Source organism: Salvelinus namaycush, chromosome 11, assembly GCF_016432855.1.
Source record: "Salvelinus namaycush isolate Seneca chromosome 11, SaNama_1.0, whole genome shotgun sequence".
Classification (NCBI taxonomy): Eukaryota; Metazoa; Chordata; class Actinopteri; order Salmoniformes; family Salmonidae; genus Salvelinus; species Salvelinus namaycush.
In genome coordinates, this window is record NC_052317.1 from 24,593,082 (window position 1) to 24,616,459 (window position 23,378).

The following is a 23,378-nucleotide window of genomic DNA, read 5'->3' on the forward strand; positions in this document are numbered from 1 at the left end:
AAGAAACATAAAGCTGATCATATGCTTTTCCCCCAATGGACACATGGAGCTGGTGTCCCGCACACAGATTAAACTTAAATCCAGGACAAAAAATGTTTTTTCCCCCAACAGAGAATAGAATCTCTATCGAGTTTGCTTTTTAGTCTAGGACTAGGCTTAATCTAGGCCAAATTTACAACCATTAAAACAGCATCATTGGATTTATATCTATAAATAATCACTAATGCTTCCATGGATTAAGAGTAAAATCTCACTTTTCGCTCTCTCCCAGCCACTTGGACACCAGGTCAGAGGAGGAGATAGAGAAAAAGGTGGAGTTGTTGGCCTCTGTGGCCACAGCTTTAGCCAGGTAGGACTTTCCTGTACCAGGAGGACCAAAGAGCAGGATCCCCCTCCATGGCGTTCTTTTACCTGACAGACAGAGACATGTCTTTGGGAGTGGTCGTGAATAACAGTGGGGAAGAAATAGGCTAAGCTTCTCATTTTCAAATGAATAGAATCAATTGATTCTATACAATGTCGTTAGATAGACTCATTTTCAGTAGGTTCCAAAGGCCGAACAAATTAGCCAATAGTGGAAGTTTCAGCATGTTTTTCATACATTCTGATATGACATCATCATTAATTCTCTGGAGATCTGAGGCAGTAAGACTGTATTACCTGTGAAAAGATGTGGGAATTTAATTGGCAAAATAACAGCTTCTTTCAGGGCCTCTTTGGCTCCCTCTAAACCGGCAACATCATTCCACTTGATGTTTGGCTTTTCCATAACGATGGCGCCTAAAAAAACAAAATCCAGTATGAAGGGAACATACAAATCATTTTACAGTAAAAGAAAATAATCAGATACATTCATGTGAAAGCTTAATAATACATTTATTTATTAGACACCTCAACCGGGTGAGGTAAAAGTAAAGTGGAACTGAGCTAAATAACCTTTGGCATCCTATAAAATTGTGACAGAGCGTTGTAATGGGTTAAAAATTTCACACAGTATGTCAATGATACAACTAACCTGAAAGTTGGTTCTGGAACTTCTTTTTTTCTGGGTCGTCTCCTTCATCGCTCTCATTTCTGCACAATAATAATCCATCTCAATTATACTGAAGAGCACACGTGTACACAGAACCACAATATGTTTTTGATCCAACTTGACTCATCACATTCCAATAACCCCCCCCCCCCCCCCCCCACACACACACACACAGCCAAGCGTCATTGCATGAGCAAAAACTGCGTGCGCACACACACACCCTTTGTCGTCAGCTTGGGACTCCTTCACAGGCTTGGCGGGTGGAGCCTTCTCTTTCTTCTTCAGATATTCTTTGAGCTTCTCTGCTCTGTCAAGGTACTCGGCACACTTGGCCCTGATGCTCTGTTTGGCTTTCTCACCCTGGGCTTCATCTGGCAGGAGAGGAATGCAAGGATTGTATTAAATTCTGTCTCAAGTATCTGTTTTTATTTAGAAAATAATCACAATTACAGTAATCCCCTTGGACTGTGTGAAATGGAAAAATGCATTCTGCTGACAAGCATTACAACTCTAAAAGAGGAAATAGCAGCATGCAAATATCTCATTGTCTTGAAGCATACATTTTACTACGTGAAGGAAGTACTGAACAGCGTGTTGGTATAGACGCAGGGCCTCGTCGTAGTTCTTAGCTTTATCCTCCTGGGCTGCCTTGCTGGCCAGATCTATGGCTTTCTAAAAAACAGATATGAGAAAGTTATTAAAAAGCAAATACATAAGGAAATCAACAAATTGAAAGTGTAGGAAGCTGCAAGAAGTTTGATCTTGCTAATCAGAATTAATTGACTCTTCAAAGCTATGGGACTTTCACTAGGGACAGGGGGACATGTCATGAATTTAATGCAATTGTAATCTTCTTTCTATGAATTTGGCGCTAGCGTTTAATATAATACAAGTAATATAATACAGAAAACACTTAGTATTCAGAGGAATATACTGTACATCAAAGCTGGGACCGAGAGACTGAAAAACAGCTTCTATCTCAAGGCCATCAGACTGTTAAACAGCCATCACTAACATTGAGTGGCTGCTGCCAACATACTGACTCAAATCTCTAGCCACTTTAATAATAAAACATTTGATGTAATAAACGTATCACTAGTCACTTATCACTACTTATCACGCATCACTACTTCATCTTGCCTATGCAGCTCGGCCATCGCTTATTCATATATTTTTATGCACATATTCTTATTCCATCCCCTTACATTGTGTGTGTATGAAGGTAGTTGTTGTGAAATTGTTACATTACTAGTTAGATATTACTGCATGGTTGGAACTAGAAGCACAATCATTTCACTACACTCGCATTAACATCTGCTAACCATGTGTATGTGACCAATAAAATTTGATTTGATTTAAAGGCCTGTCACATCTGCTGCTGGCTTTCACCATCCCTAAAGAGTGGTTATCAATCAGAGCCCTAATAAAAAGGTGCTCGTCAAAGGTGAGACCAATATCATCACAAAATGCATCTTCAATGACATGAATCAGCCAGGAACTCCTCCTTTCAACCTGGTCACAGAGCCTTTCGAATTATTCTGCATGTACACTACATGATCATGTGGACACCTGCTCATCGAACATCATTAATATGGAGTTGGTCACCCCCTTTGCTGCTTTAACTTTTTATGGCTGCAGGGGCAGTATTGAGTAGCTCTGATTAAAGGTGCCCATTTCAAACGGCCTCGTACTCAATTCTTGCTCGTACAATATGCATATTATTATTACTATTGGATAGAAAACACTCTCTAGTTTCTAAAACCGTTTGAATTATATCTGTGAGTCAAACAGAACTCATTTGGCACAAACTTCCTGACCAGGAAGTGGAAAGTCTGAAATCGATGCTCTGTTCTACTTCCTGCCTATACATGGGCATGATACGTAAGAGTCTACGTGCACTTCATAGACCTTCCCCTGGATGTCAAGAGGCTGTGAGAGAAGAAATTTAGTGTTTATCTTGGTCTGAAGTTGAATACAAGCTCTTTGTATGACGTGTCCCTCATTTCCGGTACTCTTGGGAGCGCGAGGTGGACAGTGGGATTGCCTTCTGTTTAGCTGCCGTTATGGACGACCAATATCTCCGGCTTTGATTTTATTTGATACATGTGACCATATCATCGTAAAGTATGTTTTTTCAATATAGTTTAATCAGATTGACATTTTTTCGGGAGTTTTGCCGTGTTCCGTTCTCTGACTTTGTTGACGATGGAGAGATCCGTGCCACTTGGCTAGTGCGCGTGCTAATTGAAGAGGGAAAGTTGCCGTTCTAAATCCAAACAACGATTGTTCTGGACAAAGGACACCTTGTCCAACATTCTGATGGAAGATCAGCAAAAGTAAGAAACATTTTATGATGCTATTTCATATATCTGTCGTACATGTGAACTAGTCGTGGGCGCCCAACGTTTGGGTACTCTAGCTATACCGAAGCTGCATATCGTAATTAAGTTATTTTTAGAATTCTAACACTGCGATTTCATTAAGAACTAATGGATCTATCATTTCCTATACAACATGTATTTTTTAGTTATGTTTATGAATAGCTATTTGGTCAGAATATGTGTGTCAGAAAAAGTGTCAGGAAAAATCGACGTAGTGGGAAAAAGTAGCTAAGTTAGCACAATGTGTAACCATTGATTTCAGCTCTAAATATGCACATTTTCGAACAAAACATAAGTGTATGTATAACCTGATGTTATAGGACTGTCATCTGAGGAAGAAAATCAAGGTTAGTCAAATTATATATATTTTGCTCGTTTGTTACGATCGCTTACTTTTGCTACTGGGAAATTGCTTGTGTTTTTGGCTATTGTGGTAAGCTAATATAACGCTATATTGTGTTTTCGCTGTAAAACACTTGATAAATCGGAAATATGGCTGGAATCACAAGATGCCTGTCTTTCAATTGCTGTACACTATGTATTTTTCAGAAATGTTTTATGATGAGTATTTAGTTATTTGGCGTTGGTGTCTGTAATTATTCTGTCTGCTTTCGGTGCAATTTCTGATTGTAGCTGCAATGTAAACTATGATTTATACCTGAAATATGCACATTTTTCGAACAAAACATAGATTTATTGAATAACATGTTATAAGACTGTCATCTGATGAAGTTGTTTGTTGGTTAGTTTGGTTGGTTCTTGGTTAGTTAGGTTGGCTTTGTGCATGCTACCTGTGCTGTGAAAAATGTCTGTCCTTTTTTGTATTTGGTGGTGAGCTAACATAAATATACGTGGTGTTTTCGCTGTAAAACATTTTAAAAATCGGACATGTTGGCTGGATTCACAAGATGTGTACCTTTCATATGCTGTATTGGACTTGTTAATGTGTGAAAGTTAAATATTTAAAAAATATATATTTTGAATTTCGCGCCCTGCACTTGAGCTGGCTGTTGTCATAAGTGTACCGACGTCGGGCTTGCAGCCATAAGAAGATAACAGCCTCCAATCTTCTGGGAAGGAGTTCCACTAGATGTTGGAACATTGCTGCGGAGACTTGCTTCCATTCAGCCATAAGCATTAGTGAGGTCAGGCACTAATGTTGGGCGATTAGGCCTGGCTCGCAGTCGGCGCTCCAATTCATCCCAAAGGTGTTCGATGGGGTTGAGGTCAGGGCTCTGTACAGGCCAGTCAGGTTCTTTTACACCGATCCCAACAAAAGATTTCTGTATGAACCTCGCTTTGTGCACGGGGGCATTGTCATGCTGAAACAGGAAAGGGCATTCCCCAAACTGTTACCAAAGTTGGAAGCACAATCATCAAGAATGTCAGTGTGCTGTAGAGTTAAGATACCCCTTCACTGGAATTAAGGGGCCTAGCCCGAACCATGAAAAACAACCCCAGACCAATATTCCTTCACCAAACTTACATTTGGCACTACGCATTGGGGCAGGTAGTGTTCTCCTGGCATCCGCCAAACCCAGATTAATCCGTCGGACTGCCAGATGGTGAAGCTTGACTCATCACTCAAGAGAACACGTTTCCACTGCTGCCAACGGCGACAAGTTTTACACCACTCCAGCCGACGCTTGGCATTGCACATGGAGATATGGGTTTTCATGCTCAGCCATGGAAACCCATTTAAATGAGGCCTTGGCGAATAATTAATTTTGCTGAAGTTGATTCCAGAGGCAGTTTGGAACTCGGCATTGAGTGTTGCAACTGAGGAAAGATTATTTTTTACACTCTACGTGTTTCAGCACTCGGCGGTTCAGTTTCTCACCACTTCACAGGTGAGCCGTTGTTGCTCCTAGAAGTTTCTACTTCACAATAACAGCACTTACAGTTGACCGGGGCAGCTCTAGTAGGGCAGAAATTTGATGAACTGACTTGGAAAGGTGGCATCCTATAACAGTGCCATGTTGAAAGTCACTGAGCTCTTCAGTAAGGTCATTCTACTGCCAATGTTTGTCTATGGAGATTGCATGGCTGTGTGCTACATTTTACACACCCATCAGCAACGGGTGTGGCTGAAATAGCCAAATGCACTAATTTGAAGAGCTGTCCACATACTTGTGTGTGTATGTATACGTATATACATACACCAGTCAAGTTTTAGAACACCTAGTTATTAAAGGGTTTTTCTTTATTTTCACAATTTTTCTACCAGTAATAATAGTGAAGAGATAAAAACTATGAAATAACACATATGGAATCATGTAGTAACCCCCCCCCCCCAAAAAAAATAGTTTTTATATTTGAGATTCTACAAATAGCCACCCTTTGACTTGACAGCTTTAAAACACTCTTGGCCTTCTCTCAACCATTTTCACCTTAAATGCTTTTCCAATAGTCTTGAAGTTCTCACAAATGCTGAGCAATGATTGGCTGCTTTTCATTCACTCTGCAGTCCAACTCATCCCAAACCATCTCAATTTGGTTGAGATCGGAGGGATTGTGGAGGCCAGGTCATCTGATGCAGCACTCCATCACTCTCCTTCTTGGTAAAATAGCCCTTACACAGCCTGGAGGTGTGTTGGGTCATTGTCCTGTTGATAAACAAATGATAGTGGGACTAAGCCCAAACCAGATGGGATGGCGTATCACTGCAGAATGCCCTGGTAGCCATGCTGGTTAAGTGTGCCTTGAATTAAAAAAAAAAAAAAAAAATCACTGACAGTATCACCAGGAAAGCGCCTCCACACCTCCTCCTGTATTTCACGGTGGGAAATACACATGCAGAGATAATCTGTTCACCCAAACCGCGTCTCACAAAGACATGGCGGTTGGAAACAAAACTCTCAAATTTGGACTCATGAGACCAAAGGGCAGATTTCCACCGGTCTAATGTCCATTGCTCGTGTTTCTTGGCCCAAGCAAGTATTCTTATTGGTGTGCTTTGGTAGTGGTTTCTTTGCAGCAATTCGACCATGAAGGCCTGATTCACGCAGTCTCCTCTGAACAGTTGATGTTGAGATGTCTGTTACTTGAACTCGGAAGCATTTATTTGGGCTGTAATTTCTAAGGCTGATGACTCTAATTAACTTATCCTCTGCAGCAGAGGTTACTCTAGGTCTTCCTTTCCTGTGGCGGTCCCCATGAGAACCAGTGTTTTCATAGCGCTTGATGGATTTTGCGACTGCACTTGAAGAAACTTTCAAAGTTCATGAAATTTTACGGATTGACTGACCTTCATGTAATGATGGACTGTCGTTTCTCTTTGCTTATTTGAGCTGTCCTTGCCATAATATGGACTTGGTCTTTTACCAAATAGAGCCATCTTCTGTATACCCCCCCCTACCTTGTCACAGCACAACTGATTGGCTCAAAACACATTAAGGGAAGAAATTCCACAACTTAAGGCACACCTGTTAATTGAAATGCATTCCAGGTGACTACCTCATGAATCTGGTTGAGAGAATGCCAAGAGAGTGCAAGCTGTCAAGACAAAGGGTTGCTATTTGAAGAATTGCAAATATATTTAGAAATTGTTTAACAATTTTTTGGTTACTATATGATTCCATGTGTTATTTCATAGTTTTGATGTCTTCACTATTGTTCAACAATGTAAAAAAAAAAAAAAAAAAGGTAAAATAAAGAAAAACCCTTGAATGAGTAGGTGTTCTAAAACTTTTGACCGGTAGTGTAAATAGTGTAAATCCAAGACACTCCATTTAGTATGATGTGTTACTAATTACAATTCGTATTAAATGTAAAAAAAATAATTCTAAAAAGTCCATTATGTTACAAATTTGCTAAATGTATGTTATGTTACAAATTCTAGGTAGCTAGGGGTTAGTGTTACATTTGGGAGTTAGGTTAAAGGGTTTTAAGGTTAGGGTTAGCTAAAATGATTACGTGTAGGGTTAGCTAACATGCCAAGTAGTTGCAAGGTTGCTAAAAAGTAATAAGTAATTGAAAAGTTGCAAATTAGCTAAAATTGTCCGTGATGAGATTCAAACTAACAACCTTTGGGATGCTAAACATTCGCATTATGTAACCATACCAAACTTAACATGTCATACTAATTTGAGTGTTTTTTAATTTTATTTAAACCTTTATTACACTAGGCAAGTCAGTTAAGAACAAATTCTGATTTACAATGATGGCCTAACCAGGTCAAACCCGGACAACGCTGTGCCAATTGTGCGCCGCCCTGGGGGACTCCCAATCGCGGCCGGATGTGAAGCAGCCTGGATTTAAACCAGGTACTGCAGTGCACAGATGCAATGCCTTGACTGCTGCGCCACACGGGAGCCCAAAGATACCGGTGTCCAGTACTTTACTATGTTATTTCTAGTCTGAGACCAGGCTGCTCATTCAGATAAAGGCCTGCTAAAGTTAAAGCACATTATTTTATAAAATGCTGAGGGTATGAAACAAAATATTGTTCCAGAGCTAAGATGTTTAAATTAGTGTTTTGAGAAGCCCAAATAAAATGTTAAGGATGTTTTTTTTTGTTTGGACTTCCATTTTCCATGTACCCTGAAAAAAGTATATGGGCCAGGAGAGACTAATGCACCGCTTTGTTTTGTTTCAAATGCTACTGCTAAGCGTAACAAAATTATGTGAACAAATCAACTGAAAGACTTGGTTTGAAGCAGAATTTCCATTAGGAAATTGTGGCGCCTGATATTTGACAGAATTTTTTGTTTACCGACATTTGAGAAATTTACCAGACCCATATGCATTGGGTGCGTAACCAGATTAGGGCGTCCAGCCACGGTGCTCAGCAATGTCAGAAATCACATTTAGATAATGGTTACACATCTTACCTAATTTCGATGCCGACTGCCACATTTACTTTTCCTCTAGAAACAAGACTAGTAACAAACAGTAAAATCACCAGCCTATGTCAACCTAATATTCCCCATAGTAGAAAAGTATACATATTCTATTGGCGAAATCAAATTCTATTTGTCACATGCGCCGAATACAACAGGTGTAGTAGACCTTACAGTGAAATGCTTACTTACTAGCCCTTAACCAACAATGCAGTTAAGAAAAAGAAGTGTTAGGTAAAAAAGCAGCAGTAAAATAACAGTCACGAGACTATATACAGGGATACTGGTACAGAGTCAATGTTCGGGGGCACTGGTTAGTTGAGGTAATTGAGGCAATATGTACATGTAGGTAGAGTTAAAGTGACTATGCATAGATAATAAACAGAGGATAGCAGCAGCGTAAAATAGGGGGTGGGCAATGCAAATAATCTGGGTAGCCATTTGATTAGATGTTCAGGAGTCTTATGGCTTGGGGGTAGAAGCTTCTTAACAGCCTCTTGGACCTAGACTTGGCGCTCCGGTACCACTTGCCGTGCAGTAGCAACGAGAACAGTATGACTAGGACGGCTGGGGTCTTTGATAATTTTTTGGGCCTTCCTTTGACACCGCCTGGTATAGAGGTCCTGGATGGCAGGAAGCTTGGCCTCAGTGATGTACTGGGCCGTATCCACTACCCTCTGTAGTGTCTTGCGGTCGGAGGCCGAGCAGTTGCTATACCAGCCAGTGATGCAACCAGTCAGGATGCTCTCGATGGTGCAGCTGTAGAAACTTTTGAGGATCCGAGGACCCATGCCAAATCTTTTCAGTCTCCTGAGGGGGAATAGGTTTTGACGTGCCCTCTTCACAACTGTCTTGGTGTGCTTGGACCATGTTAGTTTGTTGGTGATGTGGACGCCAAGGAGTAATTCAACATAATGATGTTTGATATAGAAGTCTTCATAAAGACCATAAAAAAATAAATAAAAGCTAAATACAACAACTTAGAGTTATTTGGTTCAAGGTGCAACACAATTGATTATTTAATGACCTTTGCTCAAGTTCGGTCTTTATCAATCACTTAAATATGTTAAATAATTATCTTGTACCTACCTCGATGCTTATTTTTGTTATAAAAATAACTACATTGAACAAAAATAAACGCAACATGTGAAGTGTTGGTCCCATGTTTCATGAGCTAAAATAAAATCTTAGAAATGTTAGAAATGTTCCAAAAAGCTTCTCAAATTGTGTGCACAAATTTGTTTACGTCCCTGTTAGTGAGCATTTCTCTTTTGCCAAGATAATCCATCCACCTGACAGGTGTGGCATATCAAAAAGCTGCTTAAACAGCATGATAATTACACAGGTGCACCTTGTGCTCTGGACAATGAAAGGCCACTGTAAAACAAGCAGTTGTGTCACACAACACAATGCCATGTCTCAAGTTGAGGGAGGGTGCAATTAGCACGCTGACTGCTAGAATGTCTACCAGAGCTGTTGCCGGAAAATTTAATGTTAATTTCTCTAACATAAGCTGCCTCCAACGTCGTTTTAGAGAATTTGGCAGTACGTCCAACCCACTTCACAACCGCAGACCACATGAATGGCGTCATGTGAGCGAGCAGTTTGCTGATGTCAATGTTGTGAACAGAATGCCCCACGGTGGTGGTGTGGTTGTGGTATGGGCAAGCATAAGCTACGGACAACAAACACAATTGCATTTTATCAATGGCAATTTGAACGCACAGAGATACTGTGACGCGATCCTGAGGCCCATAGTCGTGCCATTCATCCACCACCATCACCTCATGTTTCAGCATTATAATGCACAGCCCCATGTCGCAAGGATCTGTACACAATTCCTGGAAGCTGAAAAACATACTCAGACATGCGAGTATGTTAAGGCAAGGGCTGATTTTACTGCTAACCTACAAAGCATTACATGGGCTTGCTCCTACCCATCTTTACGATTTGGTCCTGCCGTACATACCTACATGTACGCTACGGTCACAAGACGCAGACCTCCTTACTGTCCCTAGAATTTCTAAGCAAACAGCTGGAGGCAGGGCTTTCTCCTATAGAGCTCCATTTGTATGAAATGGTCTGCCTATCTATGTGAGAGACGCAGACTCGGTCTCAACCTTTGAGTCTTTATTGAAGACTTATCTCTTCAGTAGGTCCTATGATTCAGTGTAGTCTGGCCCAGGAGTGTGAAGGTGAACGTAAAGACACTGGAGCAACGAACCGCCATTGCTGTCTCTGCCTGGCTGGTTCCCTCTCTCTCCACTGGGATTCTCTGCCTCTAACCCTATTACAGGGGCTGAGTCACTGGCTCTTAGTCCCTAGGAGGGGTGCGTAACTTGAGTCACTGACGTGATCTTCCTGTCCCGGTTGGCGCCCCCCCCTTGGGTTGTGCCGTGGCAGAGATCTTTGTGGGCTATACTCGGCCTTGTCTCAGGATGGTAAGTTGGTGGTTGAAGATATCCTTCTAGTGGTGTGGAGGCTGTGCTTTGGCTAAGTGGGTGGGGTTATATCCTGCCTGTTTGGACCTGTCCGGGGGTATCGTCGGATGGGGCCACAGTGTCTCCCGACCCCTCCTGTCTCAGCCTCCAGTATTTATGCTGCAGTAGTTTGTGTCGGGGGGCTAGGGTCAGTCTGTTATATCTGGAGTATTTCTCCTGTCTTATCCAGTCTCCTGTGTGAATTTAAGTATGCTCTCTCTAATTCTCTCTCTGAGGACCTGAGCCCTAGCACCATGCCTCAGGACTACCTTGCCTGATGACTCCTTGCTGACCCCCAGTCCACCTGGCCGTGCTGCTGCTCCAGTTTCAACTGTTCTGCCTGTGGCTATGGAACCCTGACCTGTTCACCGGACGTGCTACCTGTCCCAGATCTGCTGTTTTCAACTCTCTAGAGACAGCAAGAGCGGTAGAGATACTCTTAATGATCGGCTATGAAAAGCCAACTGACATTTACTCCTGAGGTGCTGACCGGTTGCACCCTCGACAACCACTGTGATTATTATTATTTGACCCTGCTGGTCATCTATGAACATTTGAACATCTTGGCCATGTTCTGTTATAATCTCCACCCGGCACAGCCAGAAGAGGACTGTCAACCCCTCATAGCCTGGTTCCTCTCTAGGTTTCTTCCTAGGTTCTGGCCTTTCTAGGGAGTTTTTCCTAGCCGCCGTGCTTCTACACCTGCATTGCTTGCCGTTTGGGGTTTTAGGCTGTACAGCACTTTGACATCAGCTGATGTAAGAAGGGCTTTATAAATACATTTGATTGATGTCACCCATTGAGCATGTTTGGGAAGCCCTGGATCGACAGCGTGTATCCAGAAAATATCAAGACACTTCACACAGCCATTGAAGGAGTGGGACAGCATTCCACAGACCACAATCAACAGCCTGATTAACTCTATGGTAAACATTATTTTTTTTAAATTAAAATTAGTTTGGCAGAAATGCCATCTGGAACAATATTCATGTGCCTTAATAAGAAACTTGTATGCCATCTGTAAATACAACAATTGTTAAATTACAAGCCTAGTTGGTTTAGCCACAGAACAAGACAGGGACTTTCCTGTTAGCCATGATTAGCTGTGATAATGGTTGAGCTGGATATGGCGAGAGATGAGTTCGGATTGGTCTGCCATGTAGCACGTTTGTCTATAAAATGAGCTGCTCAGTATGTGTAGGTAATCCTTTATAACATGTTTTTTTTTAAAGATGCTCTTTGCTTTCTGGAGGATCAAGTTTTGAAATCAGTGGAATGTCCGATGGAAGCAGAGTATGATAGCTAAGGATTAGATGGGGACGATTCTGGCGTTTGATTGCAAATATGAAGAGGGAGTTGAAAAGAGAACATGCAAAAGGCTGTTGTATAAAACACCTGTCTCCAGACTTTATCTTCAAACTAAGGGCCACCATGGCATCCGTGACAGAGGGAGAAGCGCTCATCCATGTATTCGTGTAAAACAGAGTCTAGCTAGCTACTTTTTTCAGATATTCTAAATTTCTAATTTTGTCAGAAAGCGGTTCCCTTTTCAAGTTAAAGCGTACTGTTAGATAGCTGGCTCCCTAACTAAGATTACGTGTATGATCTGTGTAGTAATATTTGTATTTCAGAGCCATCTGCATTGCTAGTTATAGCCTAATGTTAGCTAACATTGAACCTAGTTTGTTAATATTAGCTGCCAGCAAATTCATGCAGGGTATTAACGTCATGAGTTGGGATTATGGTTCATTGCTTAGCTAGCTAGATAACTGTCTAAACAAGACTCCACTATGCAAGTAACCATTTCACTGTACCGTTTACATCTTCTGTATCCTGTGCATGTGACAAACATTGATTTTATTTGAAATGGTGTTTACCAGTGACGGTAATGTGAATAACAACATGACCTGCACCAAAGTCAAATTAGGATATAACGTTAGGCCAACGAGACAGTGTCCCAAGTTTTAAAATTCTCCGGGGAATGCCCTGCTTTTATATCGTCACACTCACAAGCGTAAGCTATTTTCTGTCATTAGCTCGCCATTAACGCTTATTTCATGTGAGTTTATTTTCCTGTAATAATGAATACTAATTATCTAAAGTTAAGATGTCGTCAGCTAACGTTGTGTGATATGATCATTAATTGAACTGGCTAGCCAGCTAACTTAGCATTAGCTAGCTAACAAACTAGACACGAACCAAAACATTGTTTATTTGCTTCCCCTCGATGCCCAAAATTGTGCACAATCTAACGTTAACTAAGAGAGCGTGGCTGCAGTTTCACTTCCTACAAACAGTTGGACTGACAGGGAACCAAATTAGCTAAATATCAACAATCAGCTCACGACAGGTTTTGTTAGATAGTTAACTAGTCGATTACATTATCATGGTACTAGTTTATTGACATTTCAGATTGTCTTGGCCTTGCTGGGGGGAGCGCTAGTCATCGAGAACACAAGGCAAGGGGTCAATTATTGTACACATTTAAACCAACATGAACATGTCAACTTTGCTACTGTAACTAGCTTCTAGGAAACGTGCATGCAATCAAGTTTCAGGTAAAAGTTAACGTTAAAAAGTGAGCTAGTTAAACAGGCTTCAACGAATTTGAGTGACTAATGTTAACGTTAGTTGTTGCTCTGTCCTCAAATTGGCAAGCTCGCAGTAACAAAATAACTAACGTTACTCAGCTAGCTAGCTAGCGTTACCTAACACGCTAACATAACTTTATCGTAGCCAGATAGCTAAAGCTAGCTAGCTCACATCAACACTGGTATAAAGGCTAGTTGGTCATTTGATTACCTAGTTAACAAGATAACCAAAAACGAATCACGAACAAACGTTAGTTAGATAGCTAAACTGTGTGGGTTGCTAACTAGCTACAATAGTAGGCAGTTTCCCAACTTACCTGTAAATTGTTGTTGGCAGCCATAATGGCTAATTACTTGTCAATAAAATAGTTTAGAATATAATAAGCTGCAAAACAGGCCTTATATTTGTCAATAATTAAAACTACAGCCCATCAGTCGCCATTTAATTTAAAATCAACTGGATTGTTTTCCTTTTTCAGGTAGTTGAATAACACTGAAGCTTAAAAAAGAAATCCGCATTCAGGGTCGCCACAGTCATAAACCCCGCCCATTTATACAATTTATCTTATTAAAATATTATTTTAAACCTAACAGTAAATGCTTAGACTTAAATTTTGTTTTCACTAATATTTACGATAGACATTTTTTGGAGTTTGTGGCTGTGCTATCCCAGTGGAAACACTGGTAGTTGATGTAGTTGATTTCCGTAAAACGCGAACAGGAAATGACGTAACTGGTCGTCAGAGGTGCGTTCAGTTTGCTTAAATGTTTGTTACATTGTTAACTGGAGTCCAATTAGTCTTTTTAATAGTGACTATGAGACATTAGCCTTACTACTTGCACAAATAATTGAAGAAGTCCTGGATGCAATCATTGATGAAACACAGTCTGGCTTTGAGGAACAGACATATTTCTAACAATATCAGACTAGTATTAGACATACTTGAGTACTCAGAACTAATAACCAAGGATAGGTTCATAAACTCAGCGAAAAAAGAAACGTCCTCACTGTCAACTGCATTTATTTTCAGCAAACTTAACATGTGTAAATATTTGTATGAACATAATTCAACAACTGAGACATACACTGAACACTTTCCACAGACATGTGACTAACAGAAATTGAATAATGTGTCCCTGAACAAAGGGAGGGGGTCAAAAAATCAAAGTAACAATCAGTATCTGGTGTGGCCACCAGTTGCATCAAGTACTGCAGTGTATCTCCTCCTCATGGACTGCACCAGATTTGCCAGTTCTTGCTGTGAGATGTTACATTACATTTTACATTTAAGTCATTTAGCAGACGCTCTTATCCAGAGCGACTTACAAATTGGAAAGTTCATACATATTGATCCTGGTCCCCCCATGGGAATTGAACCCTGGTCCCCCCGTGGGAATTGAACCCACAACCCTGGCGTTGCAAGCGCCATGCTCTACCAACTGAGCCACACGGGACCACAGTGTTACCCCACTCTTCCACCAAGGCACCTGCAAGTTCCCAGACTTTTCTGGGGGTAATGGCCCTGGCCCTCACCCTCCGATCCAACAGGTCCCAGACGTGCTCAATGGGTTTGAGATCCGGGCTCTTCGCTGGCCATCTCAGAACACTGACATTCCTGTCTTGCAGGAAATCACGCACAGAACGAGCAGTATGGCTGGTGGCATTGTCATGCTGGAGGGTCATGTCAGGATGAGCCTGCAGGAAGGGTACCACATGAGGGAGGAGGATGTCTTCCCTGTAACGCACAGTGTTGAGATTGCCTGCAATGACAACAAGCTCAGTCCGATGATGCTGTGACACATCGCCCCAGACCATGACGGACCCTCCACCTCCAAATCGATCCTGCTCCAAAGTACAGGCCTCGGTGTAACGCTCATTCCTTCGACGATAAATGCGAATCCCGACCATCACCCCTGGTGAGACAAAACCGCGACTCGTCAGTGAAGAGCACTTTTTGCCAGGCCTGTCTGGTCCAGTGACGGTGGGTTTGTGCCCATAGGCAATGTTTTTGCCGGTGATGTCTGGTGAGGACCTGCCTTACAACAGGCCTACAAGCCCTCAGTCCCGCATCTCTCAGCCTATTGCGGACAGTCTGAGCACTGATGGAAGGATTGTGCGTTCCTGGTGTAACTCGGGCAGTTGTTGTTGCCATCCTTTACCTGTCCCGCAGGTGTGGTGTTCGGATGTACCGATCCTGTGCGGGTGTTGTTACATGTGGTCTGCCACTGCGAGGACGATCAGCTGTCCGTCCTGTCTCCATGTAGCGCTGTCTTAGGCGTGTCACAGTACGGACATTGCAATTTATTGCCCTGGCTAGATCTGCAGTCCTCATGCCTCCTTGCAGCATGCCCAAGGCACGTTCACGCAGATGAGCAGGGACCCTGGGCATCTTTCTTTTGGTGTTTTTCAGAGTCAGTAGAAAGGCTTCTTTAGTGTCCTAAGTTTTCATAACTGTGACCTTAATTGCCTACCGTCTGTAAGCTGTTAGTGTCTTAATGACCGTTCCACAGGTGCATGTTCATTAATTGTTTATGGTTCATTGAACAAGCGTGGGAAACAGTGTTTGAACCCTTTACAGTGAAAATCTGTTAAGTTATTTTGATTTTTACAAATTATCTTTGAAAGACAGTTTCTTCTTTTGCTGAGTTTATTATTATTTTTTATAAAGCATTTGACACAGTAGAGCATTAGTTCCTCTTCCACTCCCTTGAGAAATTTGGTTTGGGGATTTTTTCTGTAAGGCTATTAAGACTCTATACAAATGGTAATAGCTCTATCAAATTTAAATATGGCACCTCCCCTAGATTTGAGTTAAAGAGAGGAATTAGGCAAGGTTGTCCTATCTCTCCGTATCTGTTTTTATGAAATCACCCAAATTCTTACAAATTCTTTAAATAACAGTCCTTTACAAGGTATTTCCACTTAATTTTAAGAATGTGAAATGTCAGAAAAAAAGTGATTTATTTCAGCTTTTATTTCTTTCATCACATTCCCAGTGGGTCAGAAGTTTACATACACTCAATTAGTATTTGGTAGCATTGCCTATAAATTGTTTAACTTTGTTCAAACGTTTCAGGTAGCCTTCCACAAGCTTCCCACAATAAGTTGGGTGAAATTTGGCCCATTCCTTCTGACAGAGCTGGTGTAACTGAGTCAGGTTTGTAGGCCTCCTTGCGCACACACATTTTTTTAGTTCTGCTCACAATTTTTCTATAGGATTGAGGTCAGGGCTTTGTGATGGCCACTCCAATACCTTGACTTTGTTGTCCTTAAGCCATTTTGCCACAACTTTGGAAGTATGCTTGGGGTCATTTTCCATTTGGAAGACCCATTTGCAACCAAGCTTTAGCTTCCTGACTGATGTCTTGAGCTGTTGCTTCAATATATCCACATAATTTTCCTACCTCATGATGCCATCTATTTTGTGAAGTGCACCATTCCCTCCTGCAGCAAAGCACCCCCACAACAGGATGCTGCCACCCCTGTGCTTCACAGTTGGGATGGTGTTCTTCGGCTTGCAAGCCTCCCCCTTTTTCCTCCAAACATAACGTCATTATGGCCAAACAGTTATACTTTTGTTTCATCAGACCAGAGGACATTAACCAAAAAATTACAATCTTTGTCCCCATGTGCAGTTGCAAACCGTAGTCTGGCTTTTTTAAATGGTGGTTTTGGAGCAGTGGCTTCTTCCTTGCTAAGTGGCCTTTCAGGTTATGTCGATATAGGACTCATTTTACTGTGGTAATAGATACTTTTGTACGTGTTTCCTCCAGCATCTTCACAAGGTCCTTTGCTGTTGTTCTGGGATTTATTTGCACTTTTCACACCAAAGTACGTTCATCTCTAGGAGACAGAACGCGTCTCCTTCCTGAGCGGTATGATGGCTGCGTGGTCCCATGGTGTTATACTTGCGTACTATTGTTTGTACAGATGAACGTGGTACCTTCAGGAAAATTTCTCCCAAGGATGAACCAGACTTGTGGAGGTCTACAATTTCATTTCTGAAGTCTTGGCTGATTTCTTTTGATTTTCCCATAATGTCAAGCAAAGAGGCACTGAGTTTGAAGGTAGGCCTTGAAATACATCCACAGGTACACCTCCAATTGACTCAAATGATGTCAATTAGCCTATCAGAAGCTTCTAAAGCCATTACACAATTTTCTGGAATTTTCCAAGCAGTTTAAAGGCACAGTCAACTTAGTGTATGTAAACTTCTGACCAACTGGAATTGTGATACAGTGAATTATAAGTGAAATAATCTGTCTGTAAACAATTGTTGGAAAAATTACTTGTGTCATGAACAAAGTAGATGTCCTAACCGACTTGCCAAAACTATAGTTTGTTAACAAGAAATTTGTGGAGTGGTTGAAAAACTAGTTTTATTGACTCCAACCTAAGTGTATGTAAACTTCCGACTTCAACTGTATATGGAATAATCGGGATATATTGTATAAAAACTTTGTTTTTAGAATATTGGTTCCGAAATAATATCCTATTGGTGAGCCAACTTGTAAATGCAGAGGTTTTTTTACTTAGTTGTAAGGAATTCTTATCACTTTACAAGGTAAAGTAGCACCTAAAGATTTTTCAATTGTTTTAGATGCCATTCCCTCAGGTGTTGCTTTATTATTCAGGAACCTGTCAAGACCTGACCCTCAGAGCTTACTTTCCGCTAACCCTGTTGACTCATCAATAGAAAAGATTTGTTTCTCTTTTGGTCCATTCAACAACCTTGTTTCAGCAGGATGTTGTATCTATACCTTATGCCATGCCTTATTGGAATGGTTTGATTGATAATATCTGTTGGGAAAAAGTTTGGATGTTGCCACACACATACCTACTATTAACAAAATTAAGGAAGTTTCCTTTTAAATTGTTCATAAATATTATCCTGCCAACCACTATATGAAGAAGTTTAAGGAAAACATGAACTCAAATTGTACCTTTTGTAATGACTACCCAGAAGCGATGTTGCATCTTTTTTGGCATTGTATTCATTTAAGGAAACTGTGGCAAGACATCAGTAGATTTATAATTTAACACATTTATGAAGATTTTACACTATTGTGGAGAGATGTACTGCTTGGATTCTTTACCTACGATAGAAATAAGCTGAAACAATTTTATGTAATTCATTTAATTATTCTTTTGGCCAAATTTCATATTCACAAATGTAAATTTACAAACAAAACACCACATTTCAACCTATATTTTAAGACAATTAAATACTCTAACAAAAAAGCTGTTAGAATAATAAGTGTATGTATGTCCCTTAAAGACCTTGTTTAATGTGATATTGTACCCCTAGCCCAATTGTCCTTTGTATATTATTTATATATACTTGTGTTCCCACATGTACTTCCTGTATTGATTTGTTGTTATAAAAAAGTATGTTACATTGTGGAACGACTTGTACTGAAGACACGTTTCCGCAAAACATTGTTGAACAGGCTTTGAGGTATGTTTGGTGGGTGTGGTTTGAAGCTGTAAGTGTCGTTTTTAAAGGGCAGTGGCCATGCTGACAGTGTTCCTCAACTCCTCTCCGTTTTTCAACTGGTCATTCAGTACAGCACCGTTTCCGTTCAATTGAACGTCCTAGAATGTTAACTTCACGCAGCCCTGTTACCACAGCGACAAAGTCATAATTATGGCTAAAACCCGCTTATTTCCAACATTTCTCTTCTTAACATCTGATTATAAACCTAACCATAACCACACTGCTAATCTTATACCTAACCCTAAATTAAGAACAAAAAGCAAATTTTTGTTTTCATGATTTGTTAAGATATAGCCAGTGATATAGCCAGCCCCTTAAAGGGCAACTGCACTTTCTGATTTTGCTTTGCTTTCGGGCATCAAAGGTGAGTTGGTTTAGGGGTGTGGTTTGATGTGGGTGTCTCTTGTGTGTGTTCACAGGTGGGAAGAGTTAGACAAATTATTTGTCAAATTAGCTTCAGCTGGCTGGTGTGCACCCCTGGCAAAATTGGTTTGACTTTTGATAGCCTATCTGAGGAGCTAGTTAGGGACTGCCAATAAATTACACAATGTAAATGAGGCAATATTTTCATGTTGCACACCTTTTAGTTCTCATTAAATACTTTCAATATTTGTATATGAATTTCTACAATTTATAGTTGGTTTGACGTTGTCCCATGTACATTGTGTAATTTACAGATGGTCCCTAACTAGCCCCATAGGGATATCCAAAGTCAAACCAAATTTACCACAGGCATTAAGATTATGTCAAGTGAAGCTGTACTCTGAATTGATTATTAATTGTGTGCTGCCAGCTGTGGGCAGGATTGAAACAAACCCAACCTTCATTTACCACAAGTCTCACAAAACTCAACACTGACTTTATAACCAAAATTATTTTTAGTCAATTTTGTCAGTAGACTAAATGTTTCTGACTCATATCGAGCTGCAGAGGTTGTTTTCTAAATGAGAAGTTGTTTTTTAGGGGCAGTTGCTCTTTAAGACATTCATTTACAAAAGCGGTTAGTTATCAGTATCTTTTCACTCACCTTGTATTCTTCTTCAGTGGGGTTTATCGTTGGTTGGGATCCAACCTTGTATTGTAGAGGGATGAAATGTCAAATGTGTAGGTCAGATAAGGATGATTCATGTTGACATGTGAAGGATATGCACATCTCCTATTAGCTTTATCCTTACCACAGAGTTGCCGGTCAGATTCATGTTAAATATATATAGTAGGCATAACATTGGACCTACTTGTTAGACTACATTATTTATAAAATGTTTAACTGTCTAATAACCTCTTTCTTTTCTAGATACTCCTGTAGTTCTTCCACTCTGTCCAGGTACAGTTTGCACTTGTCCCTGATCTTCTGGTTGCCCTCTTTACCCTGTGGTTGACCTGAGAGGGAGAGAAGTTGGAAGAGACGGTTAACACTGTGTTAAGGCAATGGTTTTACCCAGGTAGTGGCTCACGGTATTTGACATTATCAGACGCTCTTATCCAGAACGACTTACAGTAGTTAGTGCAACCTTTTTCTTACTGGTTCTCTGGTGGCAATCAAACCCACAACCCTGGTGTCATGCTTTACCAACTGAACCACACGGCTATACCAGTAGCCTGTAAACTCAAGGCTAGAGTAGTAGCAGAGATGGAAGTGAGATATCCCACTCACTAATTTGTTGTGGTTCAATGGTCAAAGTCAATAAACTAAGCAGATCAGAGCCAGCTGTTGTCTATGGGAGAGTCACCCAATAAGCAGACTGGACATTTATTTTCGATGGCCTGAGTGAACGATCTTCAATTATCCACCATCTTTGGTAGTAGGTGGTGACAATATACCTAATAGGTGTAGAAGTAGGCATATACCTGTTTATGGGTAAACTGTAAGCCCCTTTTGTTTCACAGTAGGCTGTTGCCTTAGGCCAAACCCTGATTTAGATTTCTGTAGTGAAATTCCTTTTTTGTGGCCTGCCTGTCAAGACTGTAATAAAGATTTACCCTTTTACAAAACTATTTTGTTTAACTTGTGATTCACAAAACAAAAGCATCTTTCCACCATGTTGTATATCAGTTAATTGTATTGACTCCTTGTTTGTCACTGGCTCCCTGAGTACCAGAAAGTGACCATTACCTAAATTAGGCTACAATTTATCAGTAGGCCTAGGCCTAAATAGTATATATTTCTTTGTAATTTAGCAGATTCTCTTATTTAGAGTGACTTACAGGAGCAATTGGGGTTAAGTGCCTTGCTCAAGGGAACAGTGACAGATTTTTCACCTATTCAAGTTGGGGATTTGAACCAGCAACCTTTCGGTTACTGGTCCAATGCTGTTCACCACTAGGCTACCTGTTGCTGCTGCATGCAAGTACGAGCTGTAGGCTAAATAATATGCATTTCCTTACTCAGCATGCATTGACATGTGGCTCAGTTTGTAGAGCATGGCACTTGCAATGCTAGGGTTGTGGGTTTGATTCCCATGGGGGACCCGTATGAAAAAGTAAGAAAATGTGTGCACTCACTACTAAGTTGCTCTGGATAAGAGTGTCTGTTAAAATGTAATATTCAGAGACTAGACTGTCTGTATGACATTTCCTCAGGAGTCATGGTTACATACATTTTACAATGTGCAGGAAGTACTTGACAGCATGTTGGTAAGATTTGATAGCCTCCTGGTAGTTCCCAGCCTGGTCCTCTTGGGAGGCTTTCTGTGCTACAGCGATAGCTTTCTGAAAAGGGCAGAAAAGAGTGGGATATAGGGATGAGTAAGGTAGAAAAGAGAAGGAGAGAGGGATGAGTTGGTGGAAGAGAGGGATGAGTTGGGAACTGCTGCACTCAGTCAAAGCATCATTCCCTGTCATTGTTCATCACATATTTTGCTATTATGTCTATATTGCTTCATTTGAACGAGACAGACTCATACAATTCTTATGCTCTGATTAGATAATAGAATACATTGGATGGAGCATCAACATCACAAGCCACATGGAATTTCTCTTAGCTGTGTGAAAGTTAAACACTATTTTAAGTGGCTCACAATGGCTTTTACTTGTTTGCATGTTTTTCATTTAGACCTATTTATAACATACTGTGCTCTATTACTCTATAAACAAGTTGATTAGCTGATCAAAAGTGACAACACAGCATGAACACAAGCAACATTTGCTTGACTATAGTTCTATGTTGGCACTATCCCCAAGACGGCTTGACAGTCTCATTCTGACAAGTGGAATCAAACCCATAGGCCCATAAACATTTATTAATAATTTACAATAAAACATAGATCAGCCTACCAAGCTAATCACATAAGTTGTCAGTTACTCTATACCTGTAGATTTGTTGGCTCCATGGGAAGTTTCATACGGTCAGTTGCTCCAGAGAACCAACACAGTCTTAGCCCCTTGCCTTGATGTTACTGTTTCGTTTACACAGCTATTTCCTTGTTGCTCATTTCACAGCACACACGCGTCAGAGACTTGCCTGTAGAAAATAATGACAATAATGCTGAGGGCTGAGACTAGTGCCGCGTTCAAAACTACTCGGAACTCGGAAATCTCCGACATGCGACTTTAGTGCGTCGGAGCTCTAGAAAGATGCCAGAGTTTCCGACTTGGAATTCCGAGTTGGATAACCGTTCAAATTATTTTTTCCCAGTTAGAGCTTGTTTTTTCCCCAAGTTAAAAGTTGTCTTGAATGCACTGAAGACGGAAGTCGACGATTTCAGAGTTTCCAGTTGTTTTAAACAAGGCATGAGAATCCGCCTGCCTGTGAGTCATGATGATAAGATTGTTACATTGAGACAGATAGAGGACTCATCTTTATGTCTGTGCCATTATAGCGTATGTGACAGCTTGGGAATTGCAATTGAAGCTCAATGGCTCTGCCCATGCTAAAACTGCCTTTTGGCCACTAGAGGCCTCTATCATTATTCATGGATGTTATGTAAATTTAGTCAGCAGTCCAGGAAAACATGAGAAGCACCATTCACGGTAGGCTAATGGGTTACCCTTAATATCTTTCTCCCATATCTGTCCTTCAGTTTGAAACTCCCCTAGAGGGGATATAAACCAGAAACAAGTATACATCAAATCTAGATAAAGTGCAAGTATAAGGGAAGTACATAATATGATCTACCGGTATGAGGTCATCAACAGCAACAGGCTAAAACAGTTTTTTGCTCGGGAATATTGTAAATTCCTCTCTTGCAAAACACCCTCATGCAGTGGTGTTGATCCCCACAAGGTGTCCCCCTAGCACCAGTGGTTTACATTGGGATAATGTGGAATCTACTGCCTCACGGGTGGGCTTATTAGGTAGTGCAGTATATATATATATTGACCTTTATTTAACTTGGCAAGTCAGTTAAGAACAAATTCTTATTTTCAATGACGGCCTAGGAACAGTGCCTTCTTCAGGGGCAGAACGACAGATTTTTACCTTCTCAGCTCGGGGATTCGATCTCGCAACCTTTCAGTTACTAGTCCAACACTCTAACCACTAGGCTACTTTCCACCCCATGTGAGTAGAGCATGTATTTTTAAGATACTTTTGATCATGAAGTGTATGTGAACACC

General features: G+C 40.8%; 1 protein-coding gene across 2 annotated transcripts in view; it reads right to left on the bottom strand.

Annotated features, from left to right (window-relative positions):
* The window catches only part of LOC120055942 (vacuolar protein sorting-associated protein 4B-like), a 33,886-nt gene extending 11,413 nt beyond the window's left edge, over positions 1-22,473 (bottom strand). Inside the window, exons 1-9 of one of the 2 annotated variants that reach the window (XM_039004009.1) lie at positions 22,133-22,473; positions 21,422-21,533; positions 20,104-20,204; positions 19,852-19,896; positions 1,594-1,705; positions 1,254-1,404; positions 1,016-1,074; positions 661-780; positions 255-411 (exon numbers count right to left, since the gene is read on the bottom strand). In XM_039004009.1, the coding sequence (XP_038859937.1) occupies positions 255-411; positions 661-780; positions 1,016-1,074; positions 1,254-1,404; positions 1,594-1,705; positions 19,852-19,896; positions 20,104-20,204; positions 21,422-21,533; positions 22,133-22,165 (890 nt within the window). In that variant the 5' untranslated portion in view covers positions 22,166-22,473. Of the gene's footprint in view, positions 1-254; positions 412-660; positions 781-1,015; positions 1,075-1,253; positions 1,405-1,593; positions 1,706-13,643; positions 14,004-19,851; positions 19,897-20,103; positions 20,205-21,421; positions 21,534-22,132 lie in introns of those variants that run through there. The other variant, XM_039004011.1, reaches the window with a different exon arrangement.
* Between the last annotated feature and the right edge of the window lie 905 nt (positions 22,474-23,378).